Here is an 18444-nt window from a genome sequence, read left to right as displayed (position 1 = left end):
ACCTTCTTTGCTGATTCAAGGTGCATAACAACTTCCGACATAAAGTCTGGAGCTATAAATTCAGAGAAATGTCTCCTGTTCCTGACTGCTTGGCTAAGCCCCTTTTGATAATAATGATGCTATAAACTCTGCAATTAAAAAAAATAGAGTTTCTTTTTTTTCCCTTTGTTTTTGAGATGGAGTCTCGCTCTGTCGCTCAGGCTGGAGTACAGTGGCACGATCTCTGCTCACTGCAACCTCTGCCTCCCTGGTTCAAGCCATTCTCCTGCCTCAGCCTCCCGAGTAGCTGGGATTACAGGCACATGCCACCACACCTGGCTAACTTTTGTATTATTAGTAGAGACAGGGTTTCACCATGTTGGCCAGGCTGGTCTTGAAAAAAAATACAGAGATTCTGATGATGAGCATGTAGTCTGTCCCTGCACTTGACTTATATCATAATATGCTTTTCAAGCCAGACAAGTCTAACCCTCATCCATCCTTTTCCTGCTTTATCAGTTTTTTGTAATTTTCATACTCTTCCTATTTACTTATTAGGACCCATTTACTTATTAGGGATGTATTTGACATCTAATTGGAGTTTATGCATTCCAAGTTGTGCCTGTCTTCCCATTTAGGTTTTTAGGATGTTCTTATCACAATGGTATGGGCCGTTCATTGGAAATGAAGCTACTTATTGCCGTACATTTAAAAATGGACTTGTTTTAAATGTATTGTCACCTAGTGTTTGCAATCTCATTTATCTGGACTATCAACTTACTATTGCTTTTCTGTCTACAGAAAGATAAAAACTCTCCAGATGTCTTCCAGTAATGTCGAAGTTTTTATCCCAATGTCACAAGGAAACACCAATGGCTTCCCCGCGACAACTTCCAATGACCTGAAGGCATTTACTGAAGGAGCTGTGTTAAGTTTTCATAACATCTGCTATCGAGTAAAACTGAAGAGTGGCTTTCTACCTTGTCGAAAACCAGTTGAGAAAGAAATATTATCGAATATCAAGTATGTACATGAACTTGTAAAAAGACAGCTTTTTAATTTACCTACAGTGAACCTCACAGGTTTTGCCTATTTCCAAGAAACTGGCTATGAACATTTTTGTACAAGTCTTTGCACAGATATACAGACACATGCTTTCATTTGTTTTAGCTAAACTAGGAGTGAAATAATTGGGCCACATTTTAAGTATATGTTTAACTCTCAAAGTAACTGCCAGACTTTTTAAAAAAATGCACCACATGTGGCTGGGTATGGTGGCTCATCCCTGTAATCCCAGCACTTTGGGAGGCCGAGGCAGGCGGATCATGAAGTCAAGAGATCGAGAACATCCTGGCCGACATAGTGAAACCCTGTCTCTACTGAAAATACAAAAAATTAGCTGGGTGTGGTGGTGTGTGCCTGTGATCCCAGCTACTTGGGAGGCTGAGGCAGGAGTATGGCTTGAATCTGGGAGATCAAGTCTGCAGTGGGCGATGATTGTCCCACTGTACAAATAGGTGGCAAAGTGAGAGCCTGTCTTAAAAGAAAAAGAAAAAGCATACTTTGTGAGGGTACATTTATTTTGCTTATCTTATCTTTTAAAGCTAGTAGATTAGTAACTTGATGCACTAGAAGTCTCATCTGCTCAAGGCTTCACACTTTTTTTTTTTTTTGAGAGGGAGTCTCGCTCTATCACCCAGGCTGGAGTGCAGCAGCACAATCTCGGCTCACTGCAACCTCCACCTCCCGGGTTCAAGTGATTCTCCTGCCTCAGCCTCCTGAGTAGCTGGGATTACAGGTGTGTGCCACCATGCCTGGCTAATTTTTGTATTTTTAGTCAAGATGGGGTTTCACCATGTTGGCCAGGCTGGTCTTGAACTCCTGACCTCATGATCCACCCGCCTCAGCCTCCCAAAGCACTGGGGTGTGAGCTGCTGTGCCAGGCCACGCATTTTTTTTTTATGGTCAAATGGCATGCATTTCAGCAATAGATGAGTTCATCTTTACTGCGTGACTAGAACTGTGTTCCTTACTAGGCTCATAAAAATGCAGTCAGATCTTGCAGTTCTTTCACATTTTAGTGGAAAGGTCATCAAGGGTTGGTGTTTTTGCTGCTGGCATTTCCTGTTTAAGTATCCATGAGAAAGGCCTTTTTGGCTGTAGTATTTCCAGTCTTTCTCCTATCTGCTGGCTCCAACTCTAAATACAGTTTCTGGAGGTAGAGGAAGGGCTGCTGTCATTTATCTTACCTTTGATTTGTGTTTGATAGCAGCATCACCATTCAGATAGTCATCTACATTCCAAAAAAGCTGATGAGAATTTTGATTTTGGTTTTTCCTCTGGACATTTTGTAATTTCACTTCTAGAACTAAGTCACTATAACCTGATTTCCTCTGCAGGGGGAAGAAGATAAAAACAGTCTGACCATGAGAATTTAAAAAGTTGTGATTCTTCTGACTTAGGACAAATCTTTCTCTTATGCTTGTTTGTCTCCATACCCAGCATTTGAGCTTTCCCTCACCAACGCTGAAGATCTTATGGAAAAAAAAATTCATTCCCATAGATATGTGGATGTCCTGTTATTTTAAGAGAAATTCATTATACTCTTGGAAAATTTTTAATTAATAACTTATTTTGAAATGATTTCAAATTTATTTATTTATTTTTTAGAGATGGAGTCTTGCTGCGTCACCTAAGCTGGAGTGTGGTGCTGCAATCGTAGCTCACTATAAGCTCCAACTCCTGGGCTCAAGTGATTCTCCCGCCTCAGCCTCTGGAGTAGCTAGATGCCACAATGCCTGGCTAATTAAAAATTTTTTGTGTGTGGAGATGGGGTCTTCCTGCGTTGCCCAGGCTGGTCTTGAACTCCTGGGCTTAAGTGATCCTCCCACCTTGGCCTCCCAAAGCACTGGGGTTATAAGCATGAGCCACTGCACCTGGCCTGATGTTAAATTTGAACGTTTCAGGAACATAACCCTTTTCGTTCAGGTTCTCAGCCAACATTTCACTGCATTTGTTCTCATCACTTTGTCTCTTCATGTTGCCATGGTCATTACTGTTTTTTCTGAACCGTGTGAGTGCAGGCTGTCCACATGGTGCTTCCTTCTCCTTAACTCCTTTGTGTGTGTTCTTGAAAAGACGACCCTCTCCTATATAACCACTCAGACATTGTCCAGGAGGAGCCAAGGGGAAATGTAGCCTTGTAATGAAGGTCGTGGTAGGTCCTCAGGGCCTTGGGTCAACCATGCCCCTCACATATTTGACTGCCACCATATCCTGTCTCTTCAGTCTCATTCAATGTGGTATTTTCTTATCTCATCCCACCCCTGGTGATGTTAAAATTGGTCACTTGGTCATGTTGACGTCTGCCAAACTTGGCTATAATGTCACCCTTTCCCCTTGGTAATTGATTAGTGTTATGAGGAGAGATAAACTGACGTTATTCCGGAACTCCATTCTACATTACACTTCACCAACTTCAGTCCCCACTGGATGACTCCTGCCTGAGTCAGCCACCACTATCATAGTCGCCAAACAGTGATTTTCTATTATCATTATCTCTTAGTTTGTTTTACTAAAAGGAAAAACCTTCATCTATCACCAGTATAGAGTCAGGGATTTGTATTTTATTCAATTAATGCATTATTATGTTTTACCTTCATACTCTTATTGTTCCTGATTTGGTGGGAGATCTTTCAAGGTGGGTTCTTCCCTCTCTCCGTCTCTCATTCTTTGGATATATCTCCTCATTCTTATTTTATTTTATTTTTTTTTATTTTTTATTTTTGGAGACGGAGGTTTGCTCTTGTTGCCCAGGCTGGAGTGCAGTGGCATGATCTTGGCTCACTGCAACTTCTGGCTCCTGGGTTCAAGCGATTCTCCTGCCTCAGCCTCCTAGCTGGGATTACAGGTGCCCACCACCATGCCCAGGTAATTTTTTGTATCTTAGTAAAGACGGGGTTTCATCATATTGGCCAGGCTGGTCTCAAACTCCTGACCTCAGGTGATCCACCTGCCTTGGCCTCCCAAAATGTAGAGATTACAGTCATGAGCCACCGTGCCCAGCCTCTTTTTGTAATTAAACAAATTTTATTAGAGACAAGGTCTTACGTTGTTGCCCAGGCTGGAGTGCAGTGGCATGATCATAGCTCACTGCAGCCTCAATCTCTTGGGCTCAAGTGATCCTATCACCTCAGCCTCCTGAGTAGCTGGGACCACCGGCATATGCCACCACTTCCAGCTAACTTTTAAGTTTTTTGTAGAGATAGGGTTTCACTGTGTTTCCCAGGCACATCTCAAACTCCTGGGCTCAAGTGTTCCTCCCACCTTGCCTCATTCTTTGAATATTTGCTTGGCACAGCGAGCAGTTCCAGACTCACTGTGTACTTACTCTGCCTCAGACCTAGAATCAGCTGTTGATTTTTATGGAGGAGATATTTACAAAACCAAAATCTGGGTGTTTAAAATGCTCATTGCTATTGGGATGTCATTGTTTCTAGGCTTTCTCAGTGGAGTGAGACCTAGAGAATATATGTATGCGTATACGTCTACACACATACGCATACACATACATGCATAACTTTTTAAAAAACTACCTCCCATGTGCAGGTGCATACAGATCTGGCCAAAGCGGGTGGGAGAAGAGCTGGGGGAGCAGTGGTGACCATTCCCGCAGCACCCTGGGAGTTTCTATCTTTATCTTTCTATAGCTGTCTTTGTATATGGATTAAAACCTATGGCTTCTCATTAATTTCTCCAATTCTGATCTGAACCCTCAAGATTCTGTCTATATTTCCATGTTAGTAAAATTTCAAAAAGTGACAAATCTAGCTCTAATTGGCTAGAGAGGGTGGGAGATTGTTTATATTATGGAATAAGAAAATCAGCAAGTACATTAAGGATGTACGTTAAGGATATGCTTCCTAATTTTCCTATTCCATAATATAAACAATCTCCCCACCCTCCAGCTATCTCTTCTCAATGTTTTTTAAAAGGTGAAAACATTTTTCCTTGTCTTTTTAGAAGTAATCCCATTTATAAAAATGCAGAAATTTATTTATTCAACAAATTTTGAATGCCTGCTAGTGCAGGACGTTGTGCAAGATGCTAGTGACACAGGTAAATCCTCAGTTCAGGGAAGCCTTAAAGCCTAGTGGGGGATTCAGAACACACTTTCACGCTGATAAAAGGATTGATTAGAAGACCCAATGGGAGCCCCAACCCTAAATTGGAGGGCCCGGGCGTGGTGATTGAGAAAGTGAAGATTTTGTGTGTGTAGGGATGGGAGGGTGGGAGGGAGGTGAGCATTGACCTCTCTTGTCCATAAACAAAACAAGACCAAGGGATTAATCATTATCCACTAAAACGTAATAGAGGTGACAGGAAATTTTGGAGTAAATTTTATTCCCTGTGTTCCAGGTTCATGTTCAGTGGTTTAACACGACTGTGCTGTATGTCATGGGCAGGAGGGTGTGAGAGGTGGTAGCAATGTGGCATGCTGTTCTTGTTGACAGACTTTTATAGTGAGGGACACTGACCTGCATGCAAATGCTGTAAAGCAATAAATAAGGGTGGGGAATGCAGTTTCAGGGATGATAGAAGGGTGGAGGGTGGGGTGGGCAGGCCAGTGAATTGTAGACCATAGACTAGAACAGAGGTCAGCAGGCTGTTTCCATAAAGGGCAGATAGTATTAATAAGCATTTTCAGCTTTGTGGGCCATGCGTCTGTGTTGCAGCTACTCAGCTGTGGTGTAGCATGAAAGCAGCCCTAGGTAATACGTAAGGGAATGAGCATGGCCCTGTTCCAACAACCCTTTGTCTAAGAAAACTGCTGATCCCTGGACTAGAATGTAAACTCCACAAGGGCTCAGACTTTGTTTTTCGTTTGTTTGTTTGTTTTGTTCTCAACTCTCCCATGCCCTAGAAGAATATCTTGTATGTACACAGTAAATACTTGATCATTGTGTTGAGTGGATGAAGTTGGAATTAGCCACTGCTCCAAATGGAAACTCTTGGTATTTATGACTGGACATTGTTGTTGTTTTCTGTAATGCCAGGGTTTCATCCCAAAGTAGTAAGCCAAGCTCTTTGTCTTAGAACATTCATGTTGAGGTTTGGGTTAATCATTTAGGATTGCTTGGTCTTTATTTGAGTAGGTATTTTAGAAACCTGGAAGGCTTTTCTGACAGTGGAGCCTTAGTGAATAACAAGCTTATGGTGATTTTAGAGGCAGTTATTAGGGAGCTGTTTATAAAGAAGATGCATCAAGAGCTATAGAGAAATGCACCTTGAAAATTTGCCCAATCATTAGTATGTTGTTTTACACATTTAGAGGGAAGAGTCCACCGAAAGAGTAAGAGATTTTTCTGTTAGATCTTGCTCCTGGTTTACCTAACTCCCATTGTCTTTGTGCAGTGTTTCAGTGAGAGATAGCCCAGTTAATGAGCAAAGTGAAAGCTACATTTCACCCTTGTACCCACCAGCCATTGTACAATTGTGACAGTTCAAGTACAACAGGCAGTAAATGCTCAGGGAGTCTCGGGTTTAAGCACTGTGGTGCAGTTGCTTATCACTCATAATTGTATAGGATCATAGGACTGGCCTCTGTGCTAATCATTATTTGAGAATGAAATAGTCTTTGGCTTTGACCTTCCATTTGGAATAGATATTACTTTCTCTGTGGAATATATTGTAACTTACTTATCAATTCTAAGGAAAGAATGGGCATAGACACCTGTGTTTTGAAAGGAACAAGCCAGGCCCCACACTGAATTCTCCTTTCTTCTTCTTCTTTTTTTTTTTTTTGAGACAGAGTCTTGCTCTGTTGCCCAGGCTGGAGTACAATGACGTGATATCGGCTCACTGCAACCTCCACCTCCTGGGTTCAAGTGATTCTCCTGCCTCAGCCTCCCGAGTAGCTGGGATTGCAGGCACCCACCACTGTGCCTGGCTAATTTTTGTATTTTTAGTAGAGACGGGGTTTTGCCATGTTGGCCAGGCTGGTCTAGAACTCCTGACCTCAAGTGATCCACCCGCCTCGGCTTCCCAAAGTGCTGGGATTACAGGCATAAGCCACCACACCCGGCCAAATTCTCCTTTCTCCAGTTCCTTCACTTATCATTCTACTTGCTATCTTTAGGATAAAATCAAACTATTTGCCGTCTTCTTGGGTCTCAGCACAGTCAACACTGCCATAATTTTTTCCACCTTCCTTCTCTATCTGAATATTCACTACCCTCAGATATCCACTTTGTTTGAAATGTGCTTATGTATGTACCACGTCTTCATATTAAAGGATGACCCTACCAAAGTGATGTCTTCTCCTTCTAAACTTGGAATTTTCCAGTGTATTTATCTGACTCTTAACAAGGAAGAAAATGATATATCTTGAGGATATATCTTTTACTTTTCTAAATGGATTAAGGCTTTTTTTTCTTTTGGTCATGTTTTCTTTTTATCCTGAAGTGCTTTATCCCAGCCTCGATTTCTACTTAGATGTTTCTTGGGCTGATTAGATTTTAGCAGTGAGAATACTTCTACCGGTATTCCACAAATTAGCGACTTATTGTGTAGAATTTGACTAGGTAGCAAATGTGACCACTTGAAGATACAATACTGATCATCAAACAGTACTCAGAACACACCATGTATTTCGTTTCACACTGTGTTAAGAGCAGTAAGTGTAACAGAGATGTTTCACAAGAATCTGTTAGTTATTTCAAGGAACTTTAAATGTGGAATGTCATTTTCCAGAAAATATAAATGGGTTAGAGAATAAGTGAAAGGAATTTAGAGGAATCTATGCCATTTTTCTTGTAGGACTTGACCAGTGATTAACATCCATTATATATTACACATCAAATCACAATCTTTTTTTTTTTTTCTTTAAGTAGAGACAGTGTCTCCCTATGTTGCCCAGGCTGGTCTCAAACTCCTGGCCTCAGGCAATCCTGCTTTGGTCTCCCAGAGTGCTGGGATTACAGGCCTGAGTCACCATGCATGACCTGTTTTGTTTGTTTGTTTTCTTTAAGAGTTGGTTTGTGCTTGTGTTCTATTTGTAATTTCATCAACCTTCATTGAGTGTATTCAGTGCCTACCCTAAATTAATAGAACCTGACTTAAAATGGAATAGTAAATCAGTCTGTTTTTGTGTTTACAGTGGGATCATGAAACCTGGTCTCAACGCCATCCTGGGACCCACAGGTGGAGGCAAATCTTCGTGAGTATAAGAGAGTATAAGTAAGCGTTTTCTGTGCACTTTTAATGTGCTTTTAAAAGCCACTTTTTTTGTGTGCGAGCAGGTATTTATTGAGCATTTGCAACGCATGTCAGGTCTGGTTCTAGGTGCTGTGGATAACTGTAGTTGCGTGGTTTTTTCCCAAAGACCAGGTAGTCTTATTAGGTTAGCTTTACTAATAGGACTTGATAAGGTGATTGACATGTAGCAGTTGACCATGTTATCAGCTAATAGGGAGGAAAAAGAATGGGAGAATATTGAAAGTAGGGAAAGGGAGCAGAAGATGTAAGTAAAGGCATGAGTCTTAGATAAAAGAGCACATTGCCTGTGTTAGTACCTCCAAGGTCAGACAGCTGGAAGGGCCATTTGGGAGATCTGTACTTGATCAGCCAATGGTGTCTTGCTTTATGTTTTGGGGCTTTATTGTAATGTACAATGAAAAGAGAAAGGTGAGAATTTTTAAAAGCATAATTTTAGTTAAACCATAGAATTTTTTGACCAGTTAATTTTCTAACTAAGGTAGAATTTGGATTCAAAGTAGCCATGAGATATATAGCATGTGTTGGAGGGAAAAAAACCCACAACGTATATATTCTCTTATAGGTTATTAGACCCACAACATATATGTCCTCTTATAGGTTATTAGATGTCTTAGCTGCAAGGAAAGATCCAAGTGGATTATCTGGAGATGTTCTGATAAATGGAGCACCGAGACCTGCCAATTTCAAATGTAATTCAGGTTACGTGGTACAAGTAAGTATTAGTGGGTTTGCATTTTCTGTTTCCTCTGTTTCTATATGGGTAAGTGCTTTGGCTGATAGTTCAATGTGCTTCCAGTTGATTATGTGACATGGTCCTAGAACTGACGTTCTTTACAGCAGCTTTTCTTAATTTCTCATAGACACTTATGTGAAAAGGCAGGGAGAATCTGGAATATGGCCCTTGTAAGGACAGTGATACCAATTCTAGTTTTTGTATCATTTCTAAAAGATACTACTGTTATCCTTTTTTGCCTTTCCTTCACCTTTCTTTTCCCCTAGCTTAGAAAGATATTTTGGCAAATCCTTGTATGAAGCAGTTTGGAAATATCTGCTGGTAGTTAACATAATTACTTGCATTCTATTTGGGTGTACAGATAGGGGGTGAAAAACGATTATAGCAGGCTTTGCAGACATCTATGGAGTTAACTGTCATTTGCAGAACTGCAGGTTCATCATTAGCTAGAACTTTATCTTAGTTATGTTATCTTTGTGGATTATGTTATGTATACTAAACAGTCATGGTCTTAGAAAAGACTCATTATCATTATGTCTCATTAAAATGCAATTTGCCTTAAGGATGATGTTGTGATGGGCACTCTGACGGTGAGAGAAAACTTACAGTTCTCAGCAGCTCTTCGGCTTCCAACAACTATGACGAATCATGAAAAAAATGAACGGATTAACAGGGTCATTCAAGAGTTAGGTCTGGATAAAGTGGCAGACTCCAAGGTAATGTGGAAAAACTGAAAGCATCATGATCAGCATAAGTAGGACTTTCCCTGTGTGGATAAAATGACTCTGATTCAGAAGTTTCCTGTAATGTGTATGGTCAAAAATGGTTGCTTTCCATAACAATGAGAAAAGTGGCTTGTTACATAATATGAATGTGGAAATTAACCTGGAAAAAAAAAATCTTCACATTGGTTGAATTCTGCACCTGAAGTGAGGCAATGTGGTGTTGTATGTGAAAGTGTTTATCACTTGGCCTTTCCTTATGCTCCTCCCCCACCTCATGGTTTAAGTCACGTCTCATTCCGTGTCTGCACTAACTTTTCTTCTTCCTCTTTTTCTCTTCCTCCTTTTAGTCACTCTTCCTCCAAGGGACTTTGTTCCATTGCTATTGAGGTATATTTCTGGGATTGATAAGTGATGAGAGTCCAAGGATTCTTGCTCTGTATCAGCAGTCCCCAACTTTTGCCACCAGGGACCAGTTTTATGGAAGACAGTTTTTCTATGGACCAGGGTAGGGGGGATGGTTTTGGGATAATTCAAGTGCATTACATTTATTGTACACTTTATTTCTATTATTATTTCATTGTAATATATAATGAAATAATTATACAACTCATCATAATATAGAATCAGTGGGAGCCCTAAGCTTGTTTTCCTGCAACTAGATGGTCCCATTTGGGGGTGATGGGAAACGGTGAGACATCATCAGGCATTAGATTCTCATAAGGAACACACAATTTAGATTCCTCGTACATGCAGTTCACAATAGGGTTCATGCTCCTATGAGAATCTAATGCCGCCACTGACCTGACAGGTGGAGCTCAGGCGGTAATGCAAGCACTGGGGAGCGGCTGTAAATACCGATGAAGCTTTGCTCACTTGCCTGCTGTGCATCCTGGTTCCCCAGGAGCTGGGGACCCCTGCTCTATATGTTTCAGTTTCCTATAATTTGGCTTCCAAAATTATATTTGGTCAAATTAGGATTTATTTCTCATTTATGTAGTGTCTTTTTTTTAATAGCCTTTCTTTTAATAGTTTTGTCTCTCATTCCCTCCCTTCTCTGCCTCTTTTTCTTCTGCCAAATGTTTACAGACTTTTGTATGCTAAGCTGTCTTTTAGGTTCTAGAGATACAATTGTGGGCAAGAGAGACAAAGTAACTCCTCCTCTTGTGGGTTGGAGAGGATTGTGAAGAAAAAAATGACATGAATGAATGAACTTTACAATTGATTAATATGTTTGGAAGATTTGCTGAGAAGATATTTGAAGCTTTGGGTGAAAATGAGCTTTTTGCATTGTAATGGCTATAGTGTAATCCCCTGTGATATCCCTTACTTAGAAGCAATGAAGAATGAGATGTTCTAATGGTCTATACTTCATATTATGCTTTCTGACAGTCCTTTCTGTTCAGGGTGTTTTACCGTATTTTGTTTGGAAGAGTAACTCTGAGATGCCACCATTCACTACTTATTTCCGCTTTATGAGTGATTGGGTTTTCTTTGCTTTGGTTCTGTTTGATTTTATCTTTCCAGTAAGGTGGTTTGTTCCGTTCTATTCTTTACCTTCAGGCAGCCATTGCCCTATGTTGCTTGTTAGGATATCTAGGGAAAATAGACTGTGAAGGCACAGCTATTGACTTCCTAGTTTATTTATCTAAATGACTGAAGCAATACATTTAAAATATTTTACTTTTTGTGAAATTTTAAACATAACAGAAATGTAGAGTGAATTGTCTGATTACTATAGTAATGATATGGCTATAGTATAATTAATATAATAATGAGACAATTAATATCATTTACATAGATTTCCCAGTTATTAAACTTAGGTATATATGGGGTCAATTTGGGGAGCCTCATGGTAATTGAAAAGGTGTTAATATCGTATGAGAGAAAGTGAACTTTCCTAGCTGCGGAGCCCATACTCTTACTGTAAGTCCACCTGGAGGCTGGGAGGGGAGAGAGTGTTAGAAGACTAATAATTATAGTTGCATTCACATTTTCTTCTCCTGACTTTATCTCCCTTTTTAGACTGTGATTTCACCATGTCACCTATCTTTTAGTGTTCTGAACTTCAAACTAAATATTTGACTTGGTGAAGAACAAACTGTTAAAAGCAGGTGCTTTTTAAAAAAAATTTTATCTTTCATTAAAGTTCTGGGATACAGGTGCAGAACGTGCAGGTTTGTTACATAGGTATACATGTGCTATGGTGGTTTGCTGCACCCTTCAACCCATCATCTACATTCGGTATTTCTCCTAATGCTATCCCATCCCTAGCCCCCGACACCCTGACAGGCCCCAGTGTGTGATGTTCTGCTCCCTGTGTCCATGTGTTCTCATTGTTCAACTCCCACTTATGAGTGAGAACATGCAGTGTTTCGTTTTCTGTTCCTGTGTTAGTTTGCTGAGAATGATGGTTTCCAGCTTCATCCATGTCCCTGCAAAGGACATGAACTCATTCTTTTTTATGGCTGCATAGTATTCCATGGTGTATATATGCTACATTTTCTTTATTCAGTCTATCATTGTGAGCATTTGGGTTGGTTCCAAGTCTTTGCTATTGTGAATAGTGCTGCAATAAATACATGTGTGCATGTGTCTTTATAGTAGAATGATTTATAATCCTTTGAGTATATACCCAGTAATTGGATTGCTGGGTCAAATGGTATTTCTGGTTCTAGATCCTTGAGGAATCACCACACTGTCTTGCACAATGGTTGAACTAATTTACACTCCCATCAACAGTGTAAAAGCATTCTTATTTCTCCACATCCTCTCCAGCATCTGTTGTTTCCTGACTTTTTAATGATTGCTATTCTAACTGGCGTGAGATGGTATCTTACTGTGGTTTTGATTTGCATTTCTCTAATGACCAGTGATGATGAAGTTTTCTTCATATGTTTGCTGGCTACGTAAATGTCTTCTTTTGAGAAGTGTCTGTTCATATCCTTTGCCCACTTTTTGATGGGGTTGTGTTTTTCTCGTAAATTTGTTTAAGGTCTTTGTAGTTTCTGGATATTAGCCCTTTGTCAGATAGATTGCAAAATTTTTCTCCCGTTCTGTAGGTTGCCTGTTCACTCAGAAGATAGTTTTTTTGTTGTTTTTTTTTTTTGTTTGTTTTTGTTTGTTTTTTTGTTTGTTTTTCTGTGCAGAAGCTCTTTAGTGTAATTAGATCCCATTTGTCAATTTTGGCTTTTGTTGCAATTGCCTTCGGTGTTTTAGTCATGAAGTCTTTGCCCATGCCTATGTCCTGAAGGGTATTGCCTAGGTTTTCTTCTGGGGCTTTTACAGTTTTAGGTCTTACATTTAAGTCTTTAATCCATCTTGAGTTGAGGCGTAAGGAAGGGGTCCAGTTTCAGTTTTCTGCATATGGCTAGCCAGTTTTCCCAGCACCATTTATTAAATACGGAATCCTTTCCCCGTTGCTTGTTTTTGTCAGGTATGTCAAAGATCAGATGGTTGTAGATGTGTGACATTATTTCTGAGGCCTCTGTTCTGTTCCATTGGTCTATATATCTGTTTTGGTACCAGTACCATGCTGTTTTGGCTACTGTAGCCTTGTAGTATAGTTTAAAGTCAGGTCATGTGATGCCTCCAGCTTTGTTCTTTTTGCGTAGGATTGTCTTGGCTATACAGGCTTTTTTTTTGGTTCCATATGAAATTTAAAGTAGTTTTTTCTAATTCTGTGAAGAAAGTCAATGGTAGCTTGATGGAGATAGCATTGAATCTCTATATTACTTTGGGCAGTATGGCCATTCTCATGATATTGATTCTTCCTATCCATGAGCATGAAATGTTTTTCCATTTGTTTGTGTACTCTCTTTATTTCCTTTGTGGTTTGTAGTTCTCCTTGAGGAGGTTTTTCACATCTTTTGTAAGTTGTATTCCTAGGTATTTTATTCTCTTTGTACCAATTGTGAATGGAAGTTCATGATTTGGCTCTCTGTTTGTCTATTATTGGTGTATAGGAATGCTTGTGATTTTTGCACATTGATTTTGTATCCTGAGACTTTGCTGAAGTTGCTTATCAGCCTTCAGAGATTTTGGGCTGAGACAAGGGGCTTATCTAAATGTACAATCATGTCATCTGCAAACAGAGACAATCTGACTTCCTCTCTTCCTATTTGAATATGCTTTATTTCTTTCTCTTGCCTGATTGCCCTGGCCAGAACTTCCAATATTATGTTGAATAGGAGTGGTGAGAGAGGGTGTCCTTGTCTTGTGCCGGTTTTCAAAGGCAGTGCTTCCAGCTTTTGCCCATTCAGTAGGATATTGGCTGTGGGTTTGTCATAAATAGCTCTTATTATTTTGAGATACATTCCATCAATACCTAGTTTATTGAGAGTTTTTAGCATGAAGGGGTGTTGAATTTTATCGAAGGCCTTACTGCATCTATTGAGATAATCATGTGGTTTTCGTCATTTGTTCTATTTATGTGATGGATTACATTTATTGATTTCTATATGTTGAAGCAGCCTTGCATCCCAGGGATGAAGCTGACTTGATCATGGTGGATAAGGTTTTTGATATGCTGCTGGATTCAGTTTGCCAGTAGTTTATTGAGGATATTCACATTGATGTTGATCAGGGATATTGGCCTGAAATTTTCTTTTTTTGTTGTGTCTCTGCCAGGTTTTGGTATTAGAATGATGCTGGCCTCATAAAATGAGTTAGGGAGAAGTTCCTCTTTTTCTATTATTTGGAATAGTTTCAGAAGGAATGGTACCAGCTCCTCTTTGTACCTCTGGTAGAATTCGGCTGTGAATCTGTCTGGTCCTGGACCTTTTTTGGTTGGTAGGCTATTAATTATTGCCTCAATTTCAGAACTTGCTATTGGTCCACTCAGTGATTCGACTTCTTCCTGGGTTAGTCTTGGGAGGGTGTATGTGTACAGGAAAATCCATTTCTTCTAGATTTTCTAGTTTATTTGCGTAGAGGTGTTTATAGTATTCTCTGATGGTAGTTTGTATTTCTGTGGGATCAGTGATTATATCCCCTTTATCATTATTTATTGTGTCTATTTGATTCTTCTCTCTTCTTTATTAATCTAGCTTGTGGTCTATGTATTCTGTTAAACTTTTCAAAAAACTAGCCCTGGATTCGTTGATTTGTTTGAAGGGTTTTTTCCTGTCTCTATCTCCTTCAGTTCTGCTCTGATCTTAGTTATTTCTTGTCTTCTGCTAGCTTTTTGAACTTGTTTGCTATTGCTTCTCTAGTTCTTTTAATTGTGATGTTAGGGTGTCGATTTTACATCTTTCCATCTTTCTCCTGTGGGCATTTAGTGCTATAAATTTCCCTCTAAACACTGCTTTAGTTATGTCCCAGAGATTCTAGTACGTTGTGTCTTTGTTCTCATTGGTTTCAAAGAATTTATTTATTTCTGCCTTCATTTCATTATTTATCCAATAGTCATTCAGGAGCAGGTTGTTCAGTTTCCGTGTAGTTCTACAGTTTTTTTTTTTTTTTTTTTTTTTTTTGTTTTGAGACAGAGTCTCGCTCTGTTGCCCAGGCTGGAGTGCACTGGTGCAATCTCAGCTCACTGCAAGCTCCGCCTCCTGGGTTCACGCCATTCTTCTGCCTCAGCCTCCTGAGTAGTTGGGACTACAGGCTTCCGCCACTTTGCCCGGCTAATTTTTTGTATTTTTAGTAGAGATGGCGTTTCACCACGTTAGCCAGGATGGTCTTGATCTCCTGACCTCATGATCCGCCCGCCTCGGCCTCCCAAAGTGCTGGGATTACAGGCGTGAGCCACCACGCCCGGTCATAGTTGTGCAGTTTTGAGTGAGTTTTTTCTTTTGAGACACAGTCTTGCTCTGTTGCCCAGGCTTGAATGCAGTGGCATGATCTTGGCTCACTGCAAGTTCAGCCTCCCAGGTTCACGCCATTCTCCTGCCTCAGTCTCCTGAGTAGCTGGGACTACAGGTGCCCGCCACCACACCCAGCTAATTTTTTGTATTTTTAGTAGAGATGGGGTTTCACCGTGTTAGCCAGGATGGTCTTGATCTCCTTTCTTCATGATCCACCTGCCTCAGCCTTCCAAAGTGCTGGGATTACAGGCATGAGCCACTGGCGCCTGGCCTTGAGTGAGTTTCTCAATCCTGAGTTCTAATTTGATTGCACTGTGGTCTGACAGACTGTTGGTTATGATTTCCGTTCTTTTGCATGTGATGAGGAGTGTTTTACTTCCAATTATGTGATAAGTTTTAGAATAAGTGCTGTGTGGTGCTGAGAAGAATGTATAGTCTGTTGCTTTGGGGTAGAGAGTTCTGTAGGTGTCTGTTAGTTTCACTTGGTCCAGAGCTGAGTTCAGGTCCTGAATATCCTTGTTAATTTTCTATGTCGATGATCTGTCTAATATTGACAGTGGGGTGTTAAAGTTTCCCACTATTATTGTGTGGGAGTCTTAAGTCTCCTTGTAGGTCTCTAAGGACTTGCTTTATGAATCTGTGTGCTCCTGTATTGGGTGCATATAGATTTTAGATAGTTAGCTCTTCTTGTTGCATTGATCTCTTTACCATTATGTAATACTCTTCTTTCTCTTTTTTGATCTTTGTTGGTTTTAAGTCTGTTTTATCAGAGACTGGGATTGCAACCCCTCCTTTTTTTGCTTTCCATTTGCTTGATAGATCTTCCTCCATCTCTTTATTTTGAGCCTATGTGTATCTTTCATGTGAGATGGGTCTCCTGAATACAGCACACCGATGGGTCTTGACTCTTTATCCAATTTGCTAGTCTGTGTCTTTTAACTGGGGCATTTAGCCCATTTACATTTCAGGTTAATATTGTTATGTGTGAATTTGATCCTGTCATTATGATGTTAGCTGGTTATTTTGCCCATTAACTGATGCAGTTTCTTCATAGTGTTGATGGTCTTTACAATTTGGTATGTTTTTGCAGTCACTGGTACCAGTTTTTCCTTTCTATATTTAGTGCTTCCTTGAGGAGCTCTTGAAAGGCAGGCCTGGTGGTGACAAAATCCCTCAGCACTTGCTTGTCCGTAAAGGAATTTATTTCTCCTTCACTTATGAAGCTTAGTTTGGCTGGATATGAAATTCTGGGTGAAAAATTCTTTTCTTTAAGAATTTTGAATATTGGTCCCCACTCTCTTCTGACTTACAGGGTTTCTGCAGAGAGATCTGCTGTTAGTCTGATAGGCTTCCCTTTGTTGGTAACACAACCTTTCTCTCTGGCTGCCCTTAACATTTTTTCCTTCATTTCAACCTTCATGAATCTGATGATTATGTGTCTTGGGGTTGTTCTTGAGGAGTATCTTTGTGGTGTTCTCTGTATTTCCTGAATTAGAATGTTGGCCCATCTTGCTGGGTTGGGGAAGTTCTTCTGGATAATATCCTGAAGAGTGTTTTCCAACTTGGTTCCATTCTCCCTGTCACTTTCAGGTACACCAATAAAACATAGGTTTTGTCCTTTCACATAGTCCCATATTTCTTGGAGGCTTTGTTTGTTCCTTTTCATTCTTTTTTCTCTAATCTTGTCTTCATGCTTTATTTCATTAAGTTTATTTCATTAATCTCTTATATCCTTTCTTCCGCTTGATTGATTCAGCTATTGATACTTGTGTTTGCTTCACGAAGTTCTTGTGCTGTGTTTTTCAGCTTCATCAGGTCATTTATGTTCTTCTATAAACTGGTTATTCTAATTAGCAATTCCTCTATCCTTTTATCAGTGTTCTTAGCTTCCTTGCATTGGGTTAGAATATGCACCTTTAGCTCAGAGGAGTTTGTTATTACCCACCTTCTGAAGCCTACTTCTGTCTATTCATCAAACTCATTCTCCATCCAGTTTTGTTCCCTTGCTGGCGAGGAGTTGTGATCCTTTGGAGCAGAAGAGGCGTTCTGCCTTTTTGCACAGGTTTTTCCTCATCTTCATAGATTTTTATCTACCTTTGGTCTTTGATGCTGGTGACCTTTGGATGGAGTTTTGGTGTGGATGTCCTTTTTGTTGATGTTGATGCTATTCCTTTCTGTTTGTTAGTTTTCCTTCTAACAGTCAGGCCTCTCTGCTGCAGGTCTGCTGGAGTTTGCTGCAGGTCCACTCCAGACCCTGTTTGCCTGGGTATCACCAGCAGAGGCTATAGAACAGCAAAGATACCCCAAAGATTGCTGCCTGTTTTTTTCCTCTGGAAGCTTTGTTCCCGGAGGGGCACCCGGCAGATGCCAGCTGGAGCTCTCCTGTATGAAGTGTCTGTCGACCCCTGCTGGGAGGTGTCTCCCAATCAGGAGGCACAGGGGTCAAGGACCCACTTGAGGAGGCAATCTGTCCCTTAGCAGAGCTCTAGCGCTGTGCTGGGAGATTCACTGCTCTCTTCAAAACTGGCAGGCAGGAACGTTTAAGTCTGCTGAAGCTGTGCCCACAGCCTCCCCTTACCTCAGCTGCTCTGTCCCAGGGAGGTGGGAGTTTTATCTGTATACCCCTGACTGGGGCTGCTGCCTTTCTTTCAGAGATGCCCTGCATAGAGAGGAGGAATCTAGAGAGGCAGTCTGGCTACAGTGGCTTTGCCAAGCTGTTGTTGGCTCCACCCAGTTCGAATTTCCCAGAGGCTTTGTTTACACTGTGAGGGCCTACTCAAGCCTCAGTAATGGTGGACGCCTCTCCCCGCACCAAGCTCAAGCTTCCCAGGTTGACTTTAGACTGCTGTGCTGGCAGTAAGAATTTCAAGCCAGTGGATCTTAGCTTGCTGGGCTCTGTGGGGCTGGGATCTGCTGAGCTAGGCTAGAC

At 40.6% G+C, this 18444-nt stretch overlaps 1 protein-coding gene across 15 annotated transcripts in view; it reads left to right on the top strand.

Moving 5' to 3' along the window:
* Positions 1-18444, top strand: part of ABCG2 (ATP binding cassette subfamily G member 2) — a 142983-nt gene that overhangs the window by 94494 nt on the left and 30045 nt on the right. For all 15 annotated transcript variants that reach the window (XM_054683180.2, XM_054683181.2, XM_054683182.2 and 12 more), the window contains 4 exons: positions 781-1002; positions 8138-8197; positions 8854-8968; positions 9553-9705. In XM_054683180.2, the coding sequence (XP_054539155.1) occupies positions 781-1002; positions 8138-8197; positions 8854-8968; positions 9553-9705 (550 nt within the window). The remainder of the gene's footprint in view (positions 1-780; positions 1003-8137; positions 8198-8853; positions 8969-9552; positions 9706-18444) is intronic.

This window comes from Pan troglodytes, chromosome 3 (assembly GCF_028858775.2).
Source record: "Pan troglodytes isolate AG18354 chromosome 3, NHGRI_mPanTro3-v2.0_pri, whole genome shotgun sequence".
In the NCBI taxonomy this organism is placed as follows: Eukaryota; Metazoa; Chordata; class Mammalia; order Primates; family Hominidae; genus Pan; species Pan troglodytes.
This window is presented reverse-complemented; position numbering and strand designations above follow the sequence as displayed.